Genomic DNA, 19007 nt, shown 5'->3' on the forward strand with positions numbered 1-19007 from the left:
GGTTCTGAGCTCAGACCCTTGGATGCCTGTCAAGGAAGCCCAAGGGCTGCAGTTGTTCACTCCCCAGGCGAAGGATGCTCGGCCCCCTCCCACAGCCCTCACTGCATTGCCACCTCCCACCGAGGGCACATTGCCTGCAGCCCGGGGCAAGCTCCCTGGGGCGGCTGCTGAGAGGAGCCAGAGCTGCCCAAGGATCTGCATTTCCCCAAGCAAGGCAGCCAGGGATCCACCTGGGATCTCTGTTCCTGGAAAGCCAGGGAACAGCACTGCCCAAGCTCTGCTGCCTGTGAACTGCAGCCCTGTGGCAGGCCTGGGCCATGCTCTCTGCTGCTGCTGTGCTCAGTTTAGATCTTTGCTGTGGTTTTTTTTCACTCTGGAAGTTGTGCCAAAAAAAGGAGAAAACTTCAACTGAACTATTTTTGTGTTCTGCTTTTTCTCTGTATGCTCAAATTTATTGGCTCCCTCCTGCCCTGTGTGCCTCAGAGCCACCTCTCCTCTTTTAGCAGCCCTGTGGTTGAGAGACCACTGGCATAGGAAATTGCTTTTCCTGTTGACCTTCCAAGCATGCCTGGAGCTGCCAATTTTGCTGCCTTTTGGGGCAGAATTGATGCAACAAGAGGAGAAGGAAGAGTTTTGAGACCTTGTGTTGCTGTTTTGCAAGGCTGAAGGTCCCCAGCTCTGTGTGGTGCCAGTTAGGTAGAGCTCAAGCTGCTGGGCAGGGCTCAGAGGCTGAGCCAACATCTCTCAGTTGCATTCAGATGACTTCAGGGTGAGGAGAGGCTTCTGAGCCTGGTTGTGAAGGACCAGGAGCAGACCAGCAGGGAGCTGGGAGGCACTGGGCTCTCCTGCTAGTCCCATGTTGACTTAAGCACTATTCTGCTGCACACAAAGTGTTGGCCCTGAAGCAGGAAAATAAACAGCAGAGCCACTTTGCATCCAGTAACACTAACAAAGATCTGTGCTTGGAGGGAGAGGAGGCTGCTGCCTGCTGAAGGGAAAGGAGTTGGGACCAGCAGAAAGCCTCTTCAAGGAGCTGCTGCAAACAAACCCTCCCCAAATACATGCAGAACTTCTCAGGAACAAGAATTTCAAGCAGGCCCAAGCTGGACACTTGCACAGCAGAGGCTGCAGCTCAGAGCTTCCTGCTGGAGCCAGATGGCTTCGTGGCTTGGCAGCCAGGCCGGAGCCTTTGCCACGTGCAGCACCTGAGCGCAGGAGGAGGCTGCGGCTTTCCAAACAGATGGTGTTGAGGGACTCGGCAAAGCTGTTCACATTGGCAAGGAGAGCAGGGCTGGGGAGCTGCTCTCCCCCCCAGAGACCCATCCATTGCTGAGGAAGCATGAGCAGGGCTCCACCGTTCAGCACTTCCTCTCCCCCCCCGCAGGTATGCAGGGGAAGGGCTCTGGGAAGCGCAGGAGTTCAGCAGCTCAGCCTGGGAATTCATTTGCTCTCCTTCCCCTGCCATCCTCCTTCTCTGAACTCCCTTCCTGACAAGCAATAAATAGCCCAGGCTGCTGCTGATGGTGGAGGGGAGGTGGAATCAGCCCACCTGGGTCTGCTGCAGGAGCAAAAGGAAGGGCAGAGCCCCTCAGGAGCAGGGGGCCTGGCACTGCTGGGCTAAGGAGGGGAACTGCTCTGCTGTGTTCCTGTCAGTTCTCTGTGTCCCCTTCGAAGAGCCCTGCTGGCAGGCAGCTCTGAGGGAAGGTGGTGTGGTCTGGGTGGGTGTTAGGCTCCCTGTGCATCTCCTTCCTGCATCTCCTGCCCTTGTAGGTGCCAGCATGTTCCTCTGGATGCATGCTGCATGCTGCACCGAGGGGTGCCCAGGCAGGCTCCCCGCTCCCCCAGGGGTGGTGGGGTGGAGATGCAAAGGTTGGAGAGCAGGGCTGGCTCCTGAGGGCAGGGCTGGCATGGGCTGTCTCTGCTTCTCCTTGGAGAGCCTTGGGAGTCGCTCTGCACAGCCAGGGGGGAGAGGCAGAGCAGCGGCGGAGCTGCCTCCGCTCGGCCTCCTGCGGTTTGGGTCTCCTCCCTCGGCGGCCTGGCGCAGCCCGAGCGGGCTCTGGGCAGACTGCTCCCTCCCCCCGCTCCTGACTCTGCTGTGTCTCTCAGACTCCCTTTCAGTCCTCGGGGCTGGACACGAGCCGGACCACTCGGCACCACGGGCTGGTGGACAGAGTGTACCGGGAGCGGAACCGCCTGGGCTCGCCGCACCGCCGCCCGCTCTCCGTGGACAAGCACGGCAGGCAGATATCCTTTGGGTGCTGCGCTGGCACCGGCACCGTGCTGCGCTGGCACCGGCACCGCGGCCCCCTCCTCGCTGCCCCTCCCCTCGGGCACTCAGGGCGTGGCTTGGGTTGGGAGGGCCTCCAGCATCCCCCGGTCCCCAGCGGCCCGGCGCCGCCGTGGCCCCGGGGGCCGTGGCCGCAGGCTTCCCGCACACCCCCGGGGCTGGGGACTGCACCGCCTCCCTGGGCGGCCTGGGCCGGTCCCTGACCGCTCCTGCAGCGAAGAAATTTCTCCTAATACCCAACCGAACCCTCCCCTGCCATTTCCTCTCAGTCACCCCATGGGCCCTGCTCCCCCTGAGCTGGGCTCCGGTCCCTGGGTGGCTGCTGCTCTGCAGAGCAAGCAGCTCCCCCCTCAGCTGGTGATGCCCAGGAGCTGGGAGGGGCTGAGATCCTTGGGCAGAAAAGGCAAACAGCCTCGGTGAAAGTTTGCCTCCAGAGCTTGGTAAACCCACAGCAGGAGGATCTGTTGCAGCTCTGTGTTCATTACAAGTTGATTCATCAGCTCAGCCCTTGCCAAGTGCTGCTGGTGACGAGGAATTAGCTGATTAACTCCTGACTGCCTTGGGATGTGCTGTGATCAGAGTGGCTTGAGGGGGCTGAAGGGGAGGTGTGAGTGCAGAGGTGACAGCTCCTCAGGGTGGAGCTGGATGCTCAGAAAGGGAGGAGGAGGTTGCCCTGCCCAGCTGAGAGCAGCCCAGACAAAGACTTGGAGAGTCCTGTTGAAGTGGTGTGGTGCCCATGGGCAGACCTTTGCCTCTCTCCTGGGAGCTCAGCTCCTGGGTCAGCTGAGTTATTCCTTAGGAAAAGATCTCCAACAGCCTCCTCCTTCAGTGAGCAGGAGATGTTCTGCCCCTTAACTGAGGCCTCACGTGGACAGCTGTCCCTATGGCACTGTGTATCTGTCACCTCCATCAGACACCAGCTGGAGAAGGTGAGTGGCACACTGCTGGCACTCAGGGGCTGCTTGCCCACCTCCATCCTGAGTGCCCTCTCCGCCAGTCAGGGCTGCTTGCTTTGCAAGGACTGCTCTGACCACAGGATGGAGAAGCAGCTTCCAAGCTGGCAATGGCACTGCTTGGTCAGCCCAACTCTCACAGGGCAGAGCCAGTCCTGTTCTAGTGGCAGCAGCCAGTTTGTCCTGCCCCCCTGCCCCCCAGCACTGAGACAATGGCTCTGCAGACTGCAGCTCACTGGTTCTGCAGCCTGGCTGTGCCTGCCCTGTGCCCTCTCTGTGCCTGCCCTGTGCCCTCTCTGTGCCAGGGGTGGGTTTGGGGCTCCGTGCAGGCTGCTCAGGTTTCTGGAGCAGTTAACTTTCTCTCAGGTTAACCATTCTGGAGAGCAGTTTGCAATAGAAATTTCCTTTGGTTTCTGCCTTCCTTTCAGGACAAATTCTGACTCTGCCTTGCACCAGAGCACCATGGCCCCAGCCCAGCCAGAATCCTTTACAGGAGGCTCACAGGACATGCAGCAGAAGAGAGGTAAAGAGAGGAGACCCAGCAGCAGTCTCGGTGCCGTTCCGAGCAGGGCCCTTCGGGGGAGGCTGCAGGAGTTCGGCCGGGACGCGGCCCTGGAGCCCTGCCTGCGGGCGGCCCCTGCCGAGGCTCCCGGAGCGGCTCAGCCCCGCGGCGGCGATCGCGGTGCCCTCTGCTGGCCCCGGCGCGGCTGCACGGCTCTGGAAGCTGCCTGCGGCGCCCTGAGCCCTGCCTGAGCCCTGCCTGAGCCCTGCCTGAGCCCGGAGATGGGGAAGGTGCAGCACCCAGCTGCGTGAGCAGCGTCCTGCAGCTCCTCCTGTGCCTGCAGAGAGCCGTGGAGAGCACTGGGCTGGAGGGACTTCAGAGCTCAGCTGCAGTCAGCAGGGACAGCACCAAACCTGAGCATTTCTGACTGAATTCCTTTTGTTGTCTGTTGTAGTTCTGTTACTGACTGTCCCTGGGATGGAGGAGCCCACCTCTGAGGCAGACAAAGCCCTCTCTAAGCAAGGATGGGACACTAAGAAGGTGAGGATCTCACACTGCACAGATTTGATGCTTAGGCAAACTCAGGCTCTGAAAGCTGTCAGCCAAAGCAGGCTGCTGGCAGAGGGTAGAGGTTAAAAGTTGTGCTGGGCACCAAATCACCTGAGATGAGATCAGAGACCTTTGATTTGTAGCTGCCTGTGGCCATGTTTGATCCTCTCAGGAGGAACTCTTTCATTTGGAGCCTTTTTGGGACAATAAAGCAGCAGAGCTGCCAAATATCCTGCAAGGGCTTCAGGAGCTGTGGTGCAGGGCAGCTGCTGTGCAGGAAGGGATTCAGCTGAGCAGAGGCTGCCAGTTTCAGCCCATCCTGAGCTCTCTTTCCAGCAGGATCTTTGCCTTTACACATCTCTTCTTTCTGTTGCAGACTGGGTCATCCAGACCTAAATCCTGTGAAGTTCCAGGCATCAAGTAAGTTTGGGGCAGTTGTTTCTTGCAGAGCATTGAGCTCTGCTGGGTGGTCAATGTCCTCTTGCTTTTGAGTTCCTGAAGAGCTCTGGGATGTCCTAACGCTGCAGGAGAGCCCAGGCCAGCCAGGCCCTCTCTGAGTGCCCTGCTGGCTGCTGGCTCTCTGGTGTCTCAGAGGAGAAAGATTTCTGCCTGTGGCACCTTCCCTTGCTGCAGAGCTGCCCTGAGGAGCTGCAGTTCAATCTGCCTTTCCTTCTCCTCTCTCCCCTGCCCAGCATCTTCCCTTCAGCTGACCAGGAGAACACTACAGCCCTGATCCCTGCCACGCACAACACGGGCGGCTCCCTGCCGGACCTGACAAACATCCACTTCCCTTCCCCCCTCCCAACGCCCCTGGACCCTGAGGAATCCACATTCCCAGCCCTGAGTAGCTCCAACAGCACTGGGAATCTTGCTGCCAACCTGACTCACTTGGGCATCAGCACTGCCAATCAGGGTAAGATGCCAGCCCCGGGGGCTTGACGCTTGTCCCCTCTTGGGGTGTGGAGGTTGGGTGCTGAGTGCTGCTCCTGGGGCTGATGTGGGGCTGGTGGTGGACTTGCTGATCTCAAAGGCCTTCTCCAGCCTAAGTGATCCTCTGCCTCCAGCAGGGCTCTGTGAGGCTGCTGTGTACCAGCTTGCATGGAGTTAGGCCCTGCTGAGCTGCTGCATTGTGCTCTGCAGACTTAGCAAAGCGAGCAGCAGCCTCCCCAGGTGAGGCTGTGGCTGCTCTGCACACACCTCCTGCTCTGTCAGAGGCAGAAGAGATTCCAGAGCTGCTCTCCTTGCTGGTTTGCCTGCCTGCCTCTGGAGGCCATCCTGTGGTTTCACCCTTGGCACAGGCAGTGTTTGGTGCTCTCCTGATCCTTCCAACCCTCCCTTGCAGAGCAACCTGAAGGCTTTTGAACTTCTGTGCCCTCAGCAGCCCCAGGAGAAGCTAGGGACACAAACTGCTGCCAGGTCACAACCAGCTGCCAGCAGGCTGGGGCTGCTCAGGTGTGCACTGGAGCTCCCTGAGGTCTGTCATGGGCACAGGGGCAGCAGGCAGTGCCCAGGAGCTGCCTGCTCTGAGCCAGTTTGCCTGCTGGCTCCCTGGCAGCCTGGGCTTCCTGGCTCCCTGGCAGCCTGCCTGCAAGCCTTGAACGTTGGCCAAGTGCCTAGGAGCTCACAGGCTCTCCTGAATGCCTCCTTTCTGGCAGCTCTGGAGGAACAGCTCACTGCTTGGGTTGTCCTGAAATCACTTTCAGGGTGTCTTGGTTCCTCTAGGGTGAGGCAGAAAGCAGAGGAGGTTTAAAGACTTCCAGGGTTTTGTGTTGGATGTGACCAAGATGCCACTCCTGGACCTGTCTGCCCCTGGCAGCTCCTCAGGGTGTGAAGGATGTTTCCTGCCTGCTCCCTGCTAGGCCTTTCAGCCTGGAGCCCTTCCTGTGGAACCAGTTTTTCTGCTGCATTTTCCATCACACAGGAGTTTGCTTTTCTAGCACCCTGAGTGCCCTCAGACCAGCTCTGTTACTTGAGCTGCTCTCCTCCCCCTCAGGCTGAGCCCTCCCAACTGCAGCAGAGCCTCTCCTGGGGCAGTGCATGCAGCCTGGCAGCCTCTGGGGGCTGGACCTCTGCACTGGGTCACCTCTGAAGCTGCTCTGCCTGTTCCAGCCTCGAGTCAGTGTCGAGTCAGCCTCGAGTGCATGGACCTGGGCAGCCCTGCCTGGCTTTGGTCCAGGATGAACCACAGGGATCTTCCTCTCATCCTGATGCTCTGCAGACTGGCAGCAGTTTTAGAGCAGGTTCAGAGGAGGGCATGGAGAGGATCCCAGGGCTGCAGCCCCTCTGCTGGGAGGCCACCTGGGAGAGCTGGGGCTGTCCAGCCTGGAGAAGAGAAGGCTCCAGGGAGACCTTTGAGCAGCCTGCTAGGATTTGAAGTGGGCTCCAGGAGAGCTGGGGAGGGACTCTGCACAAAGCCCTGCAGTGGCAGGGCAGGGAGTGATGGCTCCAGGCTGGAAGAAGCTGGACTGAGATGAGACAGGAGGAGGAAACTCTTCCCCAGGAGGGTGCTGAGGCCCTGGAACAGGCTGCCCAGAGAAGCTGTGGAGGCTCCAAGCCTGGGGGTGTTGAAAGGCAGGCTGGATGTGGGCTGGTGGGACCCGTGGCAGGGGGTTGGAGCTGGATGGTCTTGGAGGTCCCTCCCAAGCCATTCCGTGCTGCTGGGGCAGCGACTTGCAGCCTTGCAGCCGGGCGCCTGGGTCCTGTTCCCTCTGCGCGCAGCGGCTGTCCCCTCTTGACCCCCTCTGGCCTTGCCTGGGCGGCGAGCTCGGCCCCAGGCTCGCCGGGGCCCTGCTCTGTGCCCACCGCAGCTGCTGCTCCCTTCCTCCCCGGCAGGAATGACGCCGCCGGCAGCCTCCCAGCACCGCGCCCCCGCCGGCAGCGCCCTGGCCCTGAGCGCCGACTCCAGGCGGCCGCAGGCGCAGCAGATGTCTCCTACGCTGTCCCCTCTGTCACCGATCACTCAGGTAGGAGCCGCAGGAGGAGAGGCCTTCAGCCGCAGGGCACGGGGAGGCTGCAGCTTCAGCTCTCCTTGGAGCCCTTTGTTAGCTCAGAGCCTGCAGGAGGGAGAGGTTTGTTCCCCACACCTGGGGTAAAACCTCCCCCTGGGGACGCTTTTTTGTCTCTCTCCTGGCGTTGTCCCAGAGCTGAGAGCAGCTTTCCCAGTTGTGACTCTGGGTCGGCAGCCTCACACCTGGAGGTGATGCTAAGCCAGCCGAGCTCAGCTGGCACTTAACAAAGCCTCACCTAAAGGTTCAGCAGCAGCCTGCAGGCTGCTCTAGGTGAGGCTTTGTGGGGTGCCAGCTGAGCTTGGCTGGCTTGCTGTGGTTCCCTGGGGTGCAGCTGGCAGCGCTGCAGGCAGCCTGGCTGACTCTGGCTCTCTGTTGCAGGCCGTGGCCATGGATGCTTTGTCCCTGGAGCAGCAGCTTCCTCCCTACCCCTTTTTTACCCAGACAACTTCCCAGCAGCAGCAGCAGCAGCCCCAGGTGGCCAGCACCCTGCCTCAGAACACTCCTCTGCTGCAGAGCTCTGGCCTGCAGCGAGGCCCTCAGCTGCCTCCCCTCTCCGTCACGGTGCCCTCCTCCATGCCGCAGTCGCCGCCGGGCAGCCAGAGCCAGCCGCCCCTGGGCATCGACATCAACTCGGTAAGGCCCTGGCCCTGGCCCTGCCTGGGCGGCCCCTGGGCTGCAGGGGTGGCCAGGGGGCAGCTGGGCAGCCCTTGGCACGCTCCTGGGCAGTGAGACTCTCGAAGGCTGCTTCGGGGGGCTTGGGAGGGTTTGGGTTGGATCCACCTTTGAATGGTTTCCTCTGGAGGAAGAGGAGGGTTTGGTGCCTGCTGGGGGTGCCCCATGGCTTCCTGAGGGGGTGTCCCCTGCCACCCCCCTTTGGTCAGAGCAGCTTCAGTCCCTCAGCATTTCTCTCCTGCCCCACTGCTGCCTTCTCAGGCCGGCAGAGGCGAGGTGGAAGCAGTGGTGTGCTGCAGCCTGGCACCTGCGGGAGGGAAGCTGCCAAGCTGCCTCCTCCAAAGGCTGGGGAGAGCCCCAGGGGTTTGTCTCACTTCAGAGCCCTTTGTGCATCATTGGATTCAGCAGAGGTCTCTGTGGCTGCTCCCAGGTGCCCAGCAGTGTTCCCATGCCCACTGGTGAGCTCTGAGCAGTCTCTCCCTGCTGTGACAGGCTCTGCCACCCAGGCTTGTGTCTCTGCACCTGGAAATCCAGACTGCAGAGCAGGAGCAGGGCTCCAGAGCAGCTGGGGGAGGATTTCACAGCCCATTCTCTGCTCCCTCAGCCCTGCTGGGCTGCTGTGTCCTCCTGCAGTGGCAGCAGCTGGTGCCACTGGGCAGAAGCTCTTCTCTGCTGCTCTGGCACGTGCCCAGGGATTTCGTTTGTGGGTGCAGCAGTGAACAGTTTGTGCTGAGAAGAGCTCCTTGGGAGGTGCCACTTCCCTCCCAGGGCTGGGAGGGGAAGAGGGAAGGACAAATCCAGCAGTGGGGAGGGCACCAGCCTGGCCCAGGGGTGTCCCAGTGCTTTGACTCTGATCCCTGGCTGGGGGTGATCTGATTTTCATTCCTTGCTTTCTGTGTTGCTTTCCTCATCCTAAACTTCTTTATGACTTTAACTTGCAGGCTGCTGTGCTTCTCTCTGAAGGCAGCTGCCATCCTCTCCTCAGTCAGCTGCAGTTCAGAGCTGGTTGGTCAAGGCTGGGCAGCCTCTTACAGCAGTACTGAAACCCTTTGCACCTGGGGAGCTGCTTGCAGAGGCTGAGGCAGTGCAGAGCAGGGAGGGTTAAGCCACAGCTCTGTGGAGGTTCCCAGGGCTTGGTGTCCAGAAGCCCTGAGCTGCAGAGCTGCCTGCTGAGATCCCTGTGCTGTGCAGAGCTGCAGAGGCTGTGTGCCCCCAGCTGCACCCCCAGCTGTGGGGCACTCTGCAGCCCCCAGTGCCTGTCTCTAACTCTGTGTTGTTCTGTAGGCCTCCCTGCAGCAGTACCGCAGTAGTGCTGGCTCCCCAGCCAACCAGTCTCCCACCTCTCCTGTCTCCAATCAAGGCTTCTCTCCTGGCAGCTCCCCTCAAGTAAGGGACTCTCTGCTTCCACAGCCCTTCCCCCTCGTGTGTGTCTCTGGCTGAGTCTCCATCACTGCCCCCCAGCTGTCTCTCTCTCTGCCTCATGCTCATCCCCTGCAGCCTCATTCAGCTCCACAGCTTTCCAGCAGCTGCTGAGCTCCCTCTGGTTGAGCCAAGCTGCTCTTCAAACACTGCTGAAAACTCAGGGATTGCTCTGGGGGAGAGCTTGGGCAGCACCTCCAGGCACAGCCCCATCAGTTAGCAATCATCCAGGGGCTGGCAGAGAGGGCTGGGAGGGCAGGGAGGAGAGAGGGAAAGCCAAGAGGTTCCTGCAGCAGGGGGACACTGGTGGCACCAAAGATCCCTTCTGTGGGCAGATGCCTTCCCAGCAGGACGTTGGAGCTCCTCAGCAGGGAGCAGGCACTGCAGAAGTGCCCTGGAAGCTGTGGCTGGCAGGTGCTGGGGCAGGGAGCACTCTGCCCTCCTTTTGTGGAGCCACAGCTCCTGTGTGCAGGTCCCAGCCTGGGCTTTGTGCAGCCCTGGGAAGGGGAATCTGTGTGTGGCAGCAGCAGGACAGAGCAGAGCCTTTGGGGTTCCCCTGGTGTGAGGGAGTCCCTGTGTGTGCCTGCTCCAGCAGCTCCCTGGGGCTGCCCTTCTGCTGACTCCCACCTGTGGGAGCAGGGTGCAGGGAATTCTTCCAGAGCATCACAGCAGAGCCTGGAGCTCCTTTTCCTGCCTCATCATTTGCTGCTGTGAGGCTGTCAGACCAGAGCTGCCCCTTCTTGGTTCCAAAGCAGAAGCTGCCTCTCCCCTTGCCCTTGGAGGCAGGTCCCTGGCAGGCTCAGCCACAGTCAGGGCTGTCTGCACTTCCTCAACCCTTCTTTGGTTGTTGCTTGACTCTCTTCTGCCTGCTCTGCCACTTCTGCTGTGCTCTGTGGCTCCAAGACAAGGAGCAGGCTGCCCCCAGGCCAGGCTGTCCTGCAGGGCTGCTGCAGATGCTCAGGCCCAGAGCTCATCCACTTCTGATTTTAACTTGGTTTCCTTCCCCCCTTGCCCTCTGCATAGCTCCTGTGGTGTTCTCCACTGCTCAGTCCCAAGGCCTGGGCTGCAGCCACCACTCCCAGTGCAGCTCATCCTTCTCTCTTTGGGTTCTGTCCCTCTTGGGCTTCTCTTGTCCTGCAGACTGCCTTTAGTTCTGCTGTCTCCAGGTGGGGCAGCAGCACTCTGGGGCAGGGGCAGCAGCACTCTGGGGCAGGGGCAGCAGCACTCTGGGGCAGGGGCAGCAGCACTCTGGGGCAGGGGCAGCAGGTTTGGTCATTCTGCTCCAGCATTGCCCTCTTCAAAATGCAGAGCTCAGAAGCAGGCAGCTCCCTGCCTCCAGCTAGCAGCCCAAAGCCTGCTGTGGCCAGCAAGCTCTCAGGGCTGGTGAACCTCCTGAGGCTGCAGAAGCCTGGAGAGCAGCAACCAGGGGAGGGGAAAAACCTCACAAGGGTTTGGAAGGAAAATTTGGGCTGGTTGTGATTGTGGGGAGCAGGATCCAGCAGGAGAGGCAGCTTGGTGCCACTTCTCCTCTGGGGAGGAGCCTGGCACTGGCTGCCAAGAGCAGAATGAGGTAGGTGTGGCTGGGGGGGGTCCCATGGGCTGGAGGTGCAGGGGATCAGTGTGAGCTGAGCTCCAGCAGCAGCAGCCTGGGGCTGCTTTGGGGTTTTGTATCACCTAGAGTCCATTCAGCAGAAGGTTTTTCACCTTTCCACATCTCCCAATCTCTGCTCTCATGTCTCAGATGTGTCTCTGTCTGTCTGTGTCACATGGAGGTCCTCCTGTCCCCACATGGCTTGGAGAGCTCTGCTCACAGCTGCCAGCTCTGGCTGCATGGCTTCCATGGGCAGTGGCCTCTCACCACTCTGCTCCTCTGCTCTGCCCCTGCCACACTTCCCTTTAGCTAGAGCTCTGCTGCTGGTAGTGGCTGTGCTGGACCCCTGGTATGTATTGGGATCCCAATGATTGAAGGCAGGGGGTTGTGGTTTGGGTCTGGTTTGGGTCTGGCTGTTGGGTCCCCCTCCCCTTTGTTCTCTTGCAGTCACCACATCATTAACCCAGGAAGATGTACTGTTGACAAAACAGAGCTCTGCTGCTGCAGGAGATGCTGTTAGCAAGATGTTCTGCACAGAGCTGTCAATAAATTACCCCCAGGGCTCTGAAGTGTTGAAGTAATGACATTTGCAGCTGATTTCCTTTGGGAGCTGCAGGGCTCACAGATGGAGTGAGCAGAGCACTCCAGAGCTGAGCACAGAGAGGGGCTCCTGGCTCCTGCCAGCACTCACTGACACTGCACCAGCAGCTCTGGGGCTCCTGCCTGCTCTGCCTTCTGCCACCCACACTGCTGGGCTGGCAGCAGTGGGCAGCAGAGGCTGGAGGTGTAGTGGGCAGCAGGGATTTGAGGCTCTGCCCCACTTGTGGAAGGCTGCAACAGTGAAATGTCAGAAATAAAGGGAAATCCTGGAGCCCCTCTGGAGCTCTTGCACAGCTCAGTGCTGTGCTCACTGCTGGCACTGACCACAAGGGCCCAGGAAGGTGAATCCAAACCTTTTTGTCCATTCCTGCCTTGGGCTCTCTCTATCAGCCTGGAGGATGAGCTGCCCTCAGCTGCTTAAAGCAGGTCCTGCTGAGGGCTCCTGTGGGAGCTGCTGGGACAGGTTTGTCACAGCTGTCTGCAGCCTTCCCTGCCCCTGCCAGAGGCACTCTGCAGAGGCAGTGCTCTGAGCTCACCCAGCAGCACTTCCTGCAGCTCTCTTCTCTCTTCTCCAGGAGCTTCCAGCTGACCCCCACACCCTCAGGCAGGATCTGCTCAGCAAGCAGTAGTGCAGCCTGTGCTGAGCTTCCAGCCTCCTTCCTGCAGCGATTCCAGTCCCCAGGCTGCCAGTTCCTGCCGTGGTGCCCTGGCTGAGGGCTCTGCTGGGGCTGGGGAGGCTTTGGGGGGCCTGCAGAGGAGCAGGTTGCTGCTGCTCCCTGGCAGCTCTCTGCTGGGGCTGGGGAGGCTTTGGGGGGCCTGCAGAGGAGCAGGTTGCTGCTGCTCCCTGGCAGCTCTCTGATGGGGGCTGGGGGCAATTCAGATTTGCTTTCTGCAAGGCTTCCTTCTTTCCCTTGCATGCAGCCTGCACAGGAGCTGTGCTGAGGGCTGCTGCTGGAGCAGGGGCAGGAGGTGCCTGCTGGTAGCTGCTGGTGGATGTCTTCAGGTGGTTTCTGGAGTCTTGGGCTGTGTGCAGTGCTTTGGGCTAGCTCTGCTCTGGTGTTTCTGGGGCTTCTGCTTCTATTTTTGGTGCTGCTCCAGGGGGAGGTTTGTAGCCTTCCCCTGGTGCCGTGCAGGTGAGGCAGCTGGGAAGGGCTGTGCCAGGGGTTGGCTTTCTCTCAGGGCTGATACAAACTCCATGGAAATTGTCTGTCCCAGGCACCACCTTCTGGAGGTGCCCTGGCAGTGGCTGTGGGTTTTCAGCTGGAGGATCAGCGCCTGGGCAGCTTCCCAGCAGCAGAGATCTCTCTGTGCTTTGTTTCTCCCTGGCAGTTCCTTGGGACAGTTCTGAAGGGCAGACACTGCCCCTGGAGAGCTCCTTGGGCTGACTGGTAGGCAGTGGAGAGTGATTGCTGGACACTTGTGCTGGAGGGGCAGCAAAGCCAGGCAGGCTGAGAGGTCCTGCTGAGGTTCTGGCCTCCCAAGCACTGCCCAGATGCCCTCCCAGGCTCTCTGCTCCTCTTGCTGCCCTGCAGCTCAGGGCAGATGACTGCAGGTGTCCCTCTTCCTCTGGCATGTTCTGCTCTTGGTGCTGCTGGGGCTGCAGAGGCAGGGAGCTGCTCCCTGGGGAAGGGCTTTGCACTGCATCCTGTCCAGACACGCAGCTCCCCTCTGTGTGAGCTTTGTCTTTCCCCCAAGCCCCCAGAGAGGCAGAGTTCTCCCCGTGTCGCCCTGGCGCTCGTCTGTCCTCATCACCCAGAAGTGTTGTGTCCTGTCCTCCCCAGGCAGTTTGTTGGTCTGCCCTGAGTGTATTTCTGTGCCCCCCAGGCAGGCTCTGTGCTGGGGGCTGGCTCCTGCCCCAGCTGCTGTTGTTGGTGGTTGCTGGCTCGGGGCAGTGCCGCCCGCCCCCGGGGCGGCTCAGGAGGCTCCAGCTCTGCCCGCCGGGAGCCCTCTGGCTGTGAGAGTTCTGCACCATAAAGCTCTGTTTTGTTTTCAGCATTCTTCCATTCTGGGCAGTGTATTTGGTGACTCCTATTATGATCAGCAGATGACAGCTAGGCAGGCTAATGCCCTATCCCACCAGGTGAGCACATTCCTCTCCCATTTTCAGCTCCTTTCGGCCACTCGCAGCTGAAGCTGCTGCTGGCCCTGGGCTCCCACCCTGGCCTCCTGGATTTGCTTTCTTGGCTTCAGTCTGCAAGACTCAGAGATTTCTCTGCTTCTGTTGGTTTATTTTGCCCTCCACTCCTCCTCCTGCTGTCCCTCTTAGATGTTCTTAAAGCAGTTCTGCCCCAAATCATTGAGATCCGTGGGAGAGGCCCCAGAGCCCTTGGGCCGCCTGGGAAGGGTTCGCTTGCAGGTGGCGACGAAGCTGACTCCCGAGTTTGGCAAACAACTTCTGCCTGGCACCAGATGGCAGCAGGCAGAGCCATGGCCCTGCTGGCTTGGCCAGCACTGCCCTGGCTCATTGTGCTGGGAGCTGTGCTCTGGTGGCAGGAGATGGCTCCAGGGGGGCAGTGCTCGATGGGCAGAGACACCTGAGCTGGCAGCATGGATCCTGCTGGGCTTGGACTTCGGTTCGAAGCCTTTCCCTTTGTCCTTACATCTCAACAGCATCTCCTCTCTTGCTGCATCCACCCCTTCCTCATTCCCCTGCACCCCAAAGCCAGCAGGAGCCTCTTCTGGAGAGCTGAGTGCAAAGGATGAGGTTTTGCTGCAGGAAGGCTCCAGCTGGGTCTGTGGGGCCTGCTGCTGTCTCTCTCAGCTTGGTCCCCCTAGAGCTGTGTAAGTTGTGTTGCTGTGTTTGCTGCTGCCCACAGTGACCTCTGCCCCTGTGCCCTGTCTGCAGCTGGAGCAGTTCAACATGATTGAGAATGCCATCAGCTCCAACAGCCTCTACAGCCCCTGCTCCACCCTCAACTACTCCCAGGCAGCCATGATGGGACTCACAGGCAGCCACGGCAGCCTGCAGGACTCGCAGCAGCTCAACTACTCCAGCCATGGGAACATCCCCAACATCATCCTGACAGGTAGGCAGCAGGGCTGAGCCTCCTGGCACCCCTGCCCCAGGGCTGCTGTGCTGGCAGGGGGAGGGGGAAGCTGCCCCTGCAGCGTTGGTGCCACCTTCTGTGCCGCCTTGGCTCTGCCACCCTGGCAGCCTGCTGGCCCTGGGTGAGTCCCAGCAAACAGGGAGAGCTGCAGCAGCAGCCTGAGCTGTCCTCCAGCCTTGCCCTGCCTCTGAGGGGAGGCATGGAGGGGCTGGAGTGGGTCCAGGGAAGGGCAGTGAAGCTGGAGAAGGGCCTGGGGAGGAGCAGCTGAGGGAGCTGGGGGTGTTGAGCCTGGAGGAGCCTGAGGGGAGAGCTCATTGCTCTCTGCAGCTCCCTGAAAGGAGGCTGGAGCCAGGTGGGGGCTGGGCTCTGCTCCCAAGGAAGGAGGGACAGGACAAGAGGGAATGGCCTCAAGTTGCCCCAGGGGAGGTTTAGGTTGGCCATGAGGAACAAGTCCTTCCCCTTAGGGCTGTCCAGGCCTGGCCCAGGCTGCCCAGGGCAGTGGTGCAGTCCCCACCCCTGGAGGTGTGGTGCTGAGGGCCAGGGGTCAGCAGGGAGCTTGGCAGTGCTGGGGTGAGGTTGGACTCAGATCTTCAGGGTCTTCTCCAGCCTGAGTCCGTGGCCCTGCTGGGTCCCTGCTCTGCTGAGGGCGCAGCTCTGAGAGCCAAGCCCTGGGCTGGGCACAGAGGCTCTTTCTGGTGGCACAGATGGTGGTGATCTGGGCACAGCTGGGCCTCTGGAAGCAGTTCCTGCTCAGGCCACTGAGAGCTGCAGCCCAGGCTGTGTCCCAGGGACCGCCGCACGCCGAGGTCGCTGCTGAGCCCAGGGGCAGGAGCAGAGCGCAGTGAGGCCCTGGCTGCCCCCTCCTGCCCCTCCGTGGCTGTGCTGGGGGGCTCTGGGGGGCTCTGGCACGGCCCCAGGCCATCCCGCCGGAGGGAGATGTTCCTGCCCCGGGCTTCGGCTGGAGCTCGGCGAATCCTTGCAGGGTCTGTGCAGGCTGCCCCCGGCCGGGCGCAGGGAGGTGCCGGCCGCTGCCAACGCCTCTCTCCTCTCCCGGCAGTGACAGGAGAGTCTCCCCCCAGCCTCTCGAAAGAACTGACCAGCTCCTTGGCAGGGGTGGGGGATGTCAGCTTTGACACAGATTCCCAGTTCCCCCTGGATGAACTCAAAATCGACCCTCTGACCCTGGACGGGCTGCACATGCTCAACGACCCAGACATGGTGCTGGCCGACCCCGCCACAGAGGACACCTTCAGGATGGACAGGCTGTGAGCCCGGCGCCGGCTGGACTGCAGAGCGCCGTGGGGCAGTGCTGGCGGCGCAGGAGCTGCCAGGGGCAGCAGCTCTGTCCTGCCCGACCTGTACCTGAGCAAAGCTTCTGTCCTCGGCTTGCAGCGCTGCAGCCCCCCCGCCGCGGACCGGGCAGGAGGTGCCCTCGGCCCCTCCCTCCCCAGAGCCCCCCCGGCCCCCCCGGCCCCCTGTCGGTTTTGTCCTTTGCACTAGGAAGGGGGTGGGGATGGGCAGGGGAGGGGGGCTCAGAGCCCAGGCTGCAGGAGCTCTTCCTGAGCCACCCGCCGTGGGCTGCCCCCTGAGCCGGGGAGGGAAGCGCCAAAGGCCTCTCCCTCCCCCCCCACGCTCTGAAAGCAAATCCCTGCGTGGGCAGCCCCGGGGGGGCTCTGCTGGCACTGGCTCTGCTTCGTGACAGCTGCTTTGTAGAGTTAAAAGCTTCTCCCTGAGCGCTCTGCCCTGGCTGTCCCCAGGCCCTTCCCTCGCCCGCCCCCCGCCCGCCGCCCCCTGCCCCAGCCCGGGCGCCCGGCAGCACCCTGCAGACAGCCCCCCGGGGCGGGGGCCCGGGGCTCGGGGAGCCCAGGGACCTGTCTGTGCTGTGTGTGTGGCTCTGTGCACGTGGAGAGAGCTCTGAGCACACTGCAGCACCTGGGGCTCCTCGCCTGGGGAGCAGGGAGGGAGCAGCAGCAGCTGAGAGGATCTGGGGAGGCCTCACCCTGCAGAGCCCTGAGCTCTGCTCTGGGAGAGGCTGCTGGGCTCAGGAAGGGCATTGAGGCTGCTGGGCTCATGCTGGGCTCAGGAAGGGCATTGAGGCTGCTGGGCTCATGCTGGGCTCAGGAAGGGCATTGAGGCTGCTGGGCTCATGCTGGGCTCAGGAAGGGCATTCCTGCTGCTGGGCTCAGGAAGGGCATTCCTGCTGCTGGGCTCAGGAAGGGCATTCCTGCTGCCAGGCCTGGCTCCAGTCACAACTCCTTTCTTGTTTTGTACTCATCATTCTGTCTCCATTATTTATGACCTTTTTTTGTGGTTTTGTTCTGTTTTTTATTTAAGTACTTGGATGTTAGGGCAGTAGCTGAACTGCACAGAGCCAAGGGGAGCACCCCACAGACTCTCTTGTACAGGACCCCCTCGGGGTGCTCTCACCCCAGGATTCCATCCTCCAGGCTCCATACCTTTGGTGTTTGCAACTAACTGGAATCTTAACCAAGATGCTGAGCAGAAGAGAGGAGGCCTGGGGCAAGTCTTAGATGTTTTGCTTTTCTCCAGCCCCAAGAGGGTGGCAGGAGCTCAGACATTCCTTCCCTCACCCTGAGCAGCTGCAGCTGCTCCGTGGGTGAGGCTCTGCCCCAGCCAGAGCAGCCTGCTGTGGGTTGGCTCTCTGTGTGCTGAGGCACAATTGGTTGTGGCTGAGGAACACCAAGCCCCAGCCTGGCCTGGGCTTGGTTTCATGTGAAGACTCTGCCTGCACTGCTGGTGGCTCCCAGGCCTCAGCACCTGGCCCTCCTCTAGCAAGTGGGAAAAAGGAGTTTGAAGATTCATCAGGCACCCAGCAGGTGCTGGTTGGGCACTGTCCAGGCGTTGGCTTTGTGCTCCATCACCTGCTCAGTACCAGCTCTCCGAGCACAGCACCCTGCACCTGCAGCAGGAGTTGGGCATCCCCCTCACTGTGCTGGAGGTGACCCCAAAGGTGAGCTGAGTGGGGGCTGCTGGAGGCCAGGGTGCAGCAGGGCTGGAAGGGCAGCTGGCCCTGGCCCAGCAGTGTGGGGAGAGGAGCTGGGGCAGGGGGCAGCCAGGAGGGGCTGTGTGTGTCAGGCTCCCCTCTCTGGCATGGTGCTTCCCCCGTGGCTCCCTCTGACTCGAGCTGCATCAGCTGGGTTTGCTTTTGGCCTCCTGCTCCTCCTCCCCTGGCAGGACCCCCTCAGCCCTTCCCCCCCTCCCCTCCAGGAGGATTTCCCTGCTGTGGAGCAGGTGCTGAGGAATGAGTTCCACTGGATCCCTGCCTGCTTCCAGGCAGGGGTGGGAGGCTGAGACCCACACAGACACTGCTGGGCAGGGCCTTGCTGGGACCTCTGCTCTGGGGCTGCTGCTCACAGTTGTGCCATTCGCTGACCATTTGCACTAACAATGCTCTTGTGCTGTCTCCCTGCTTCTGGCCCTGCCCTCTGGCCCTCCCCTCACCCTCCAGCAGTGTTCCTGCCTCTGCTGAAAACGGTTTTGGTCAGGAGTTGAGCCCTGAAGTGCACCTCGAGCCCTGGTGTCTGCTGCTGGCAGACTGCTCCTGCTGCCTGCAGTCAAGGAGGGGAGGAAAGGGAGCAGAGAGCAGGGGCAGGATGGGTGCAGGTGGTCAGAGTCCTTTGCAGCATCAGGCACAGTCCTGCAGCTCCTGTGGCTGGTGCTGGGTTTGTGTCCTGCTCTCACTGGGTGGCTCTCAGGTGCCCATCTCATTTGTGAGCTGTTTGCAAAGCCAGAGTCAGGTCAGGAGGAGGCAGCTGAGCAGGAGCTGAGCATCCTGCCAGGGAGCTGCTGCTGAATGCTGCCCTTGGGTTTGTTCCTCCCCCCAGATGTGTAAATAAGTTCCTGTCTCTTAGCCTTGTCAGCAGACATTTCACATGGCCTTAACTTACTCCTCTGGGTGCAGCTGTCAGAGCTGGGGACCAGGCAGTGGAGAGGACCCCCAGGGTTTGCTCCTTCTGGGCTGGCCTGGTGGTGGCTGTGGCAGACACCAGGCTGTGCTCCAGGCTGTGGCAGTGGGCAGGAGAAGGATGCTTTGGGAACTGGAGCAGCTCCTCCAGCAGCTCCTGGCCTGTGCTGCCTGGGAGGCTGCTTTGCTGCAGCACCCTGAGGAGCTGCCCCTGGAGACGACTTTTCCTGCCCTTGTCCCTCTCAGAGGCTTTGTGTGCACAGGGCTGAGGTGTGGAGCAAAGCTCTGGTGGGCTGGGAGCGTGGAGCAGATCCCTGCAGCCTCCAGGGCAAGGGAGCTGCTTTGGGAGCTGCTTTGGGAGCTGCAGGCTGTGTGTGGAAGGGGCAGCTGCTGGGAGCAGCAGGAGCAGGGCTGGAGCAGGGCAGCAGGAAGGGAAAACTTCCCTGAGCAAGGA

At 61.1% G+C, this 19007-nt stretch overlaps 1 protein-coding gene across 6 annotated transcripts in view; it reads left to right on the forward strand.

Annotated features, from left to right (window-relative positions):
• CRTC1 (CREB regulated transcription coactivator 1) overlaps window positions 1-15921 on the forward strand; it is a 31443-nt gene extending 15522 nt beyond the window's left edge. For 2 of the 6 annotated variants that reach the window (XM_054174970.1, XM_054174971.1), the window contains 12 exons: window positions 2107-2244; window positions 3155-3216; window positions 3669-3763; window positions 4197-4282; window positions 4668-4711; window positions 4984-5204; window positions 7124-7254; window positions 7678-7932; window positions 9256-9357; window positions 13575-13661; window positions 14427-14607; window positions 15686-15921. In XM_054174970.1, coding sequence (XP_054030945.1) covers window positions 2107-2244; window positions 3155-3216; window positions 3669-3763; window positions 4197-4282; window positions 4668-4711; window positions 4984-5204; window positions 7124-7254; window positions 7678-7932; window positions 9256-9357; window positions 13575-13661; window positions 14427-14607; window positions 15686-15897 — 1614 coding nt within the window. In that variant the 3' untranslated portion in view covers window positions 15898-15921. The remainder of the gene's footprint in view (window positions 1-2106; window positions 2245-3154; window positions 3217-3668; window positions 3764-4196; window positions 4283-4667; window positions 4712-4983; window positions 5205-7123; window positions 7255-7677; window positions 7933-9255; window positions 9358-13574; window positions 13662-14426; window positions 14608-15685) is intronic. The other 4 variants (XM_054174972.1, XM_054174974.1, XM_054174973.1 and 1 more) reach the window with 3 other exon arrangements.
• The last annotated feature ends 3086 nt before the right edge of the window (window positions 15922-19007 follow it).

The sequence above is a fragment of the Dryobates pubescens genome, chromosome 31, assembly GCF_014839835.1.
Source record: "Dryobates pubescens isolate bDryPub1 chromosome 31, bDryPub1.pri, whole genome shotgun sequence".
In the NCBI taxonomy this organism is placed as follows: domain Eukaryota; kingdom Metazoa; phylum Chordata; class Aves; order Piciformes; family Picidae; genus Dryobates; species Dryobates pubescens.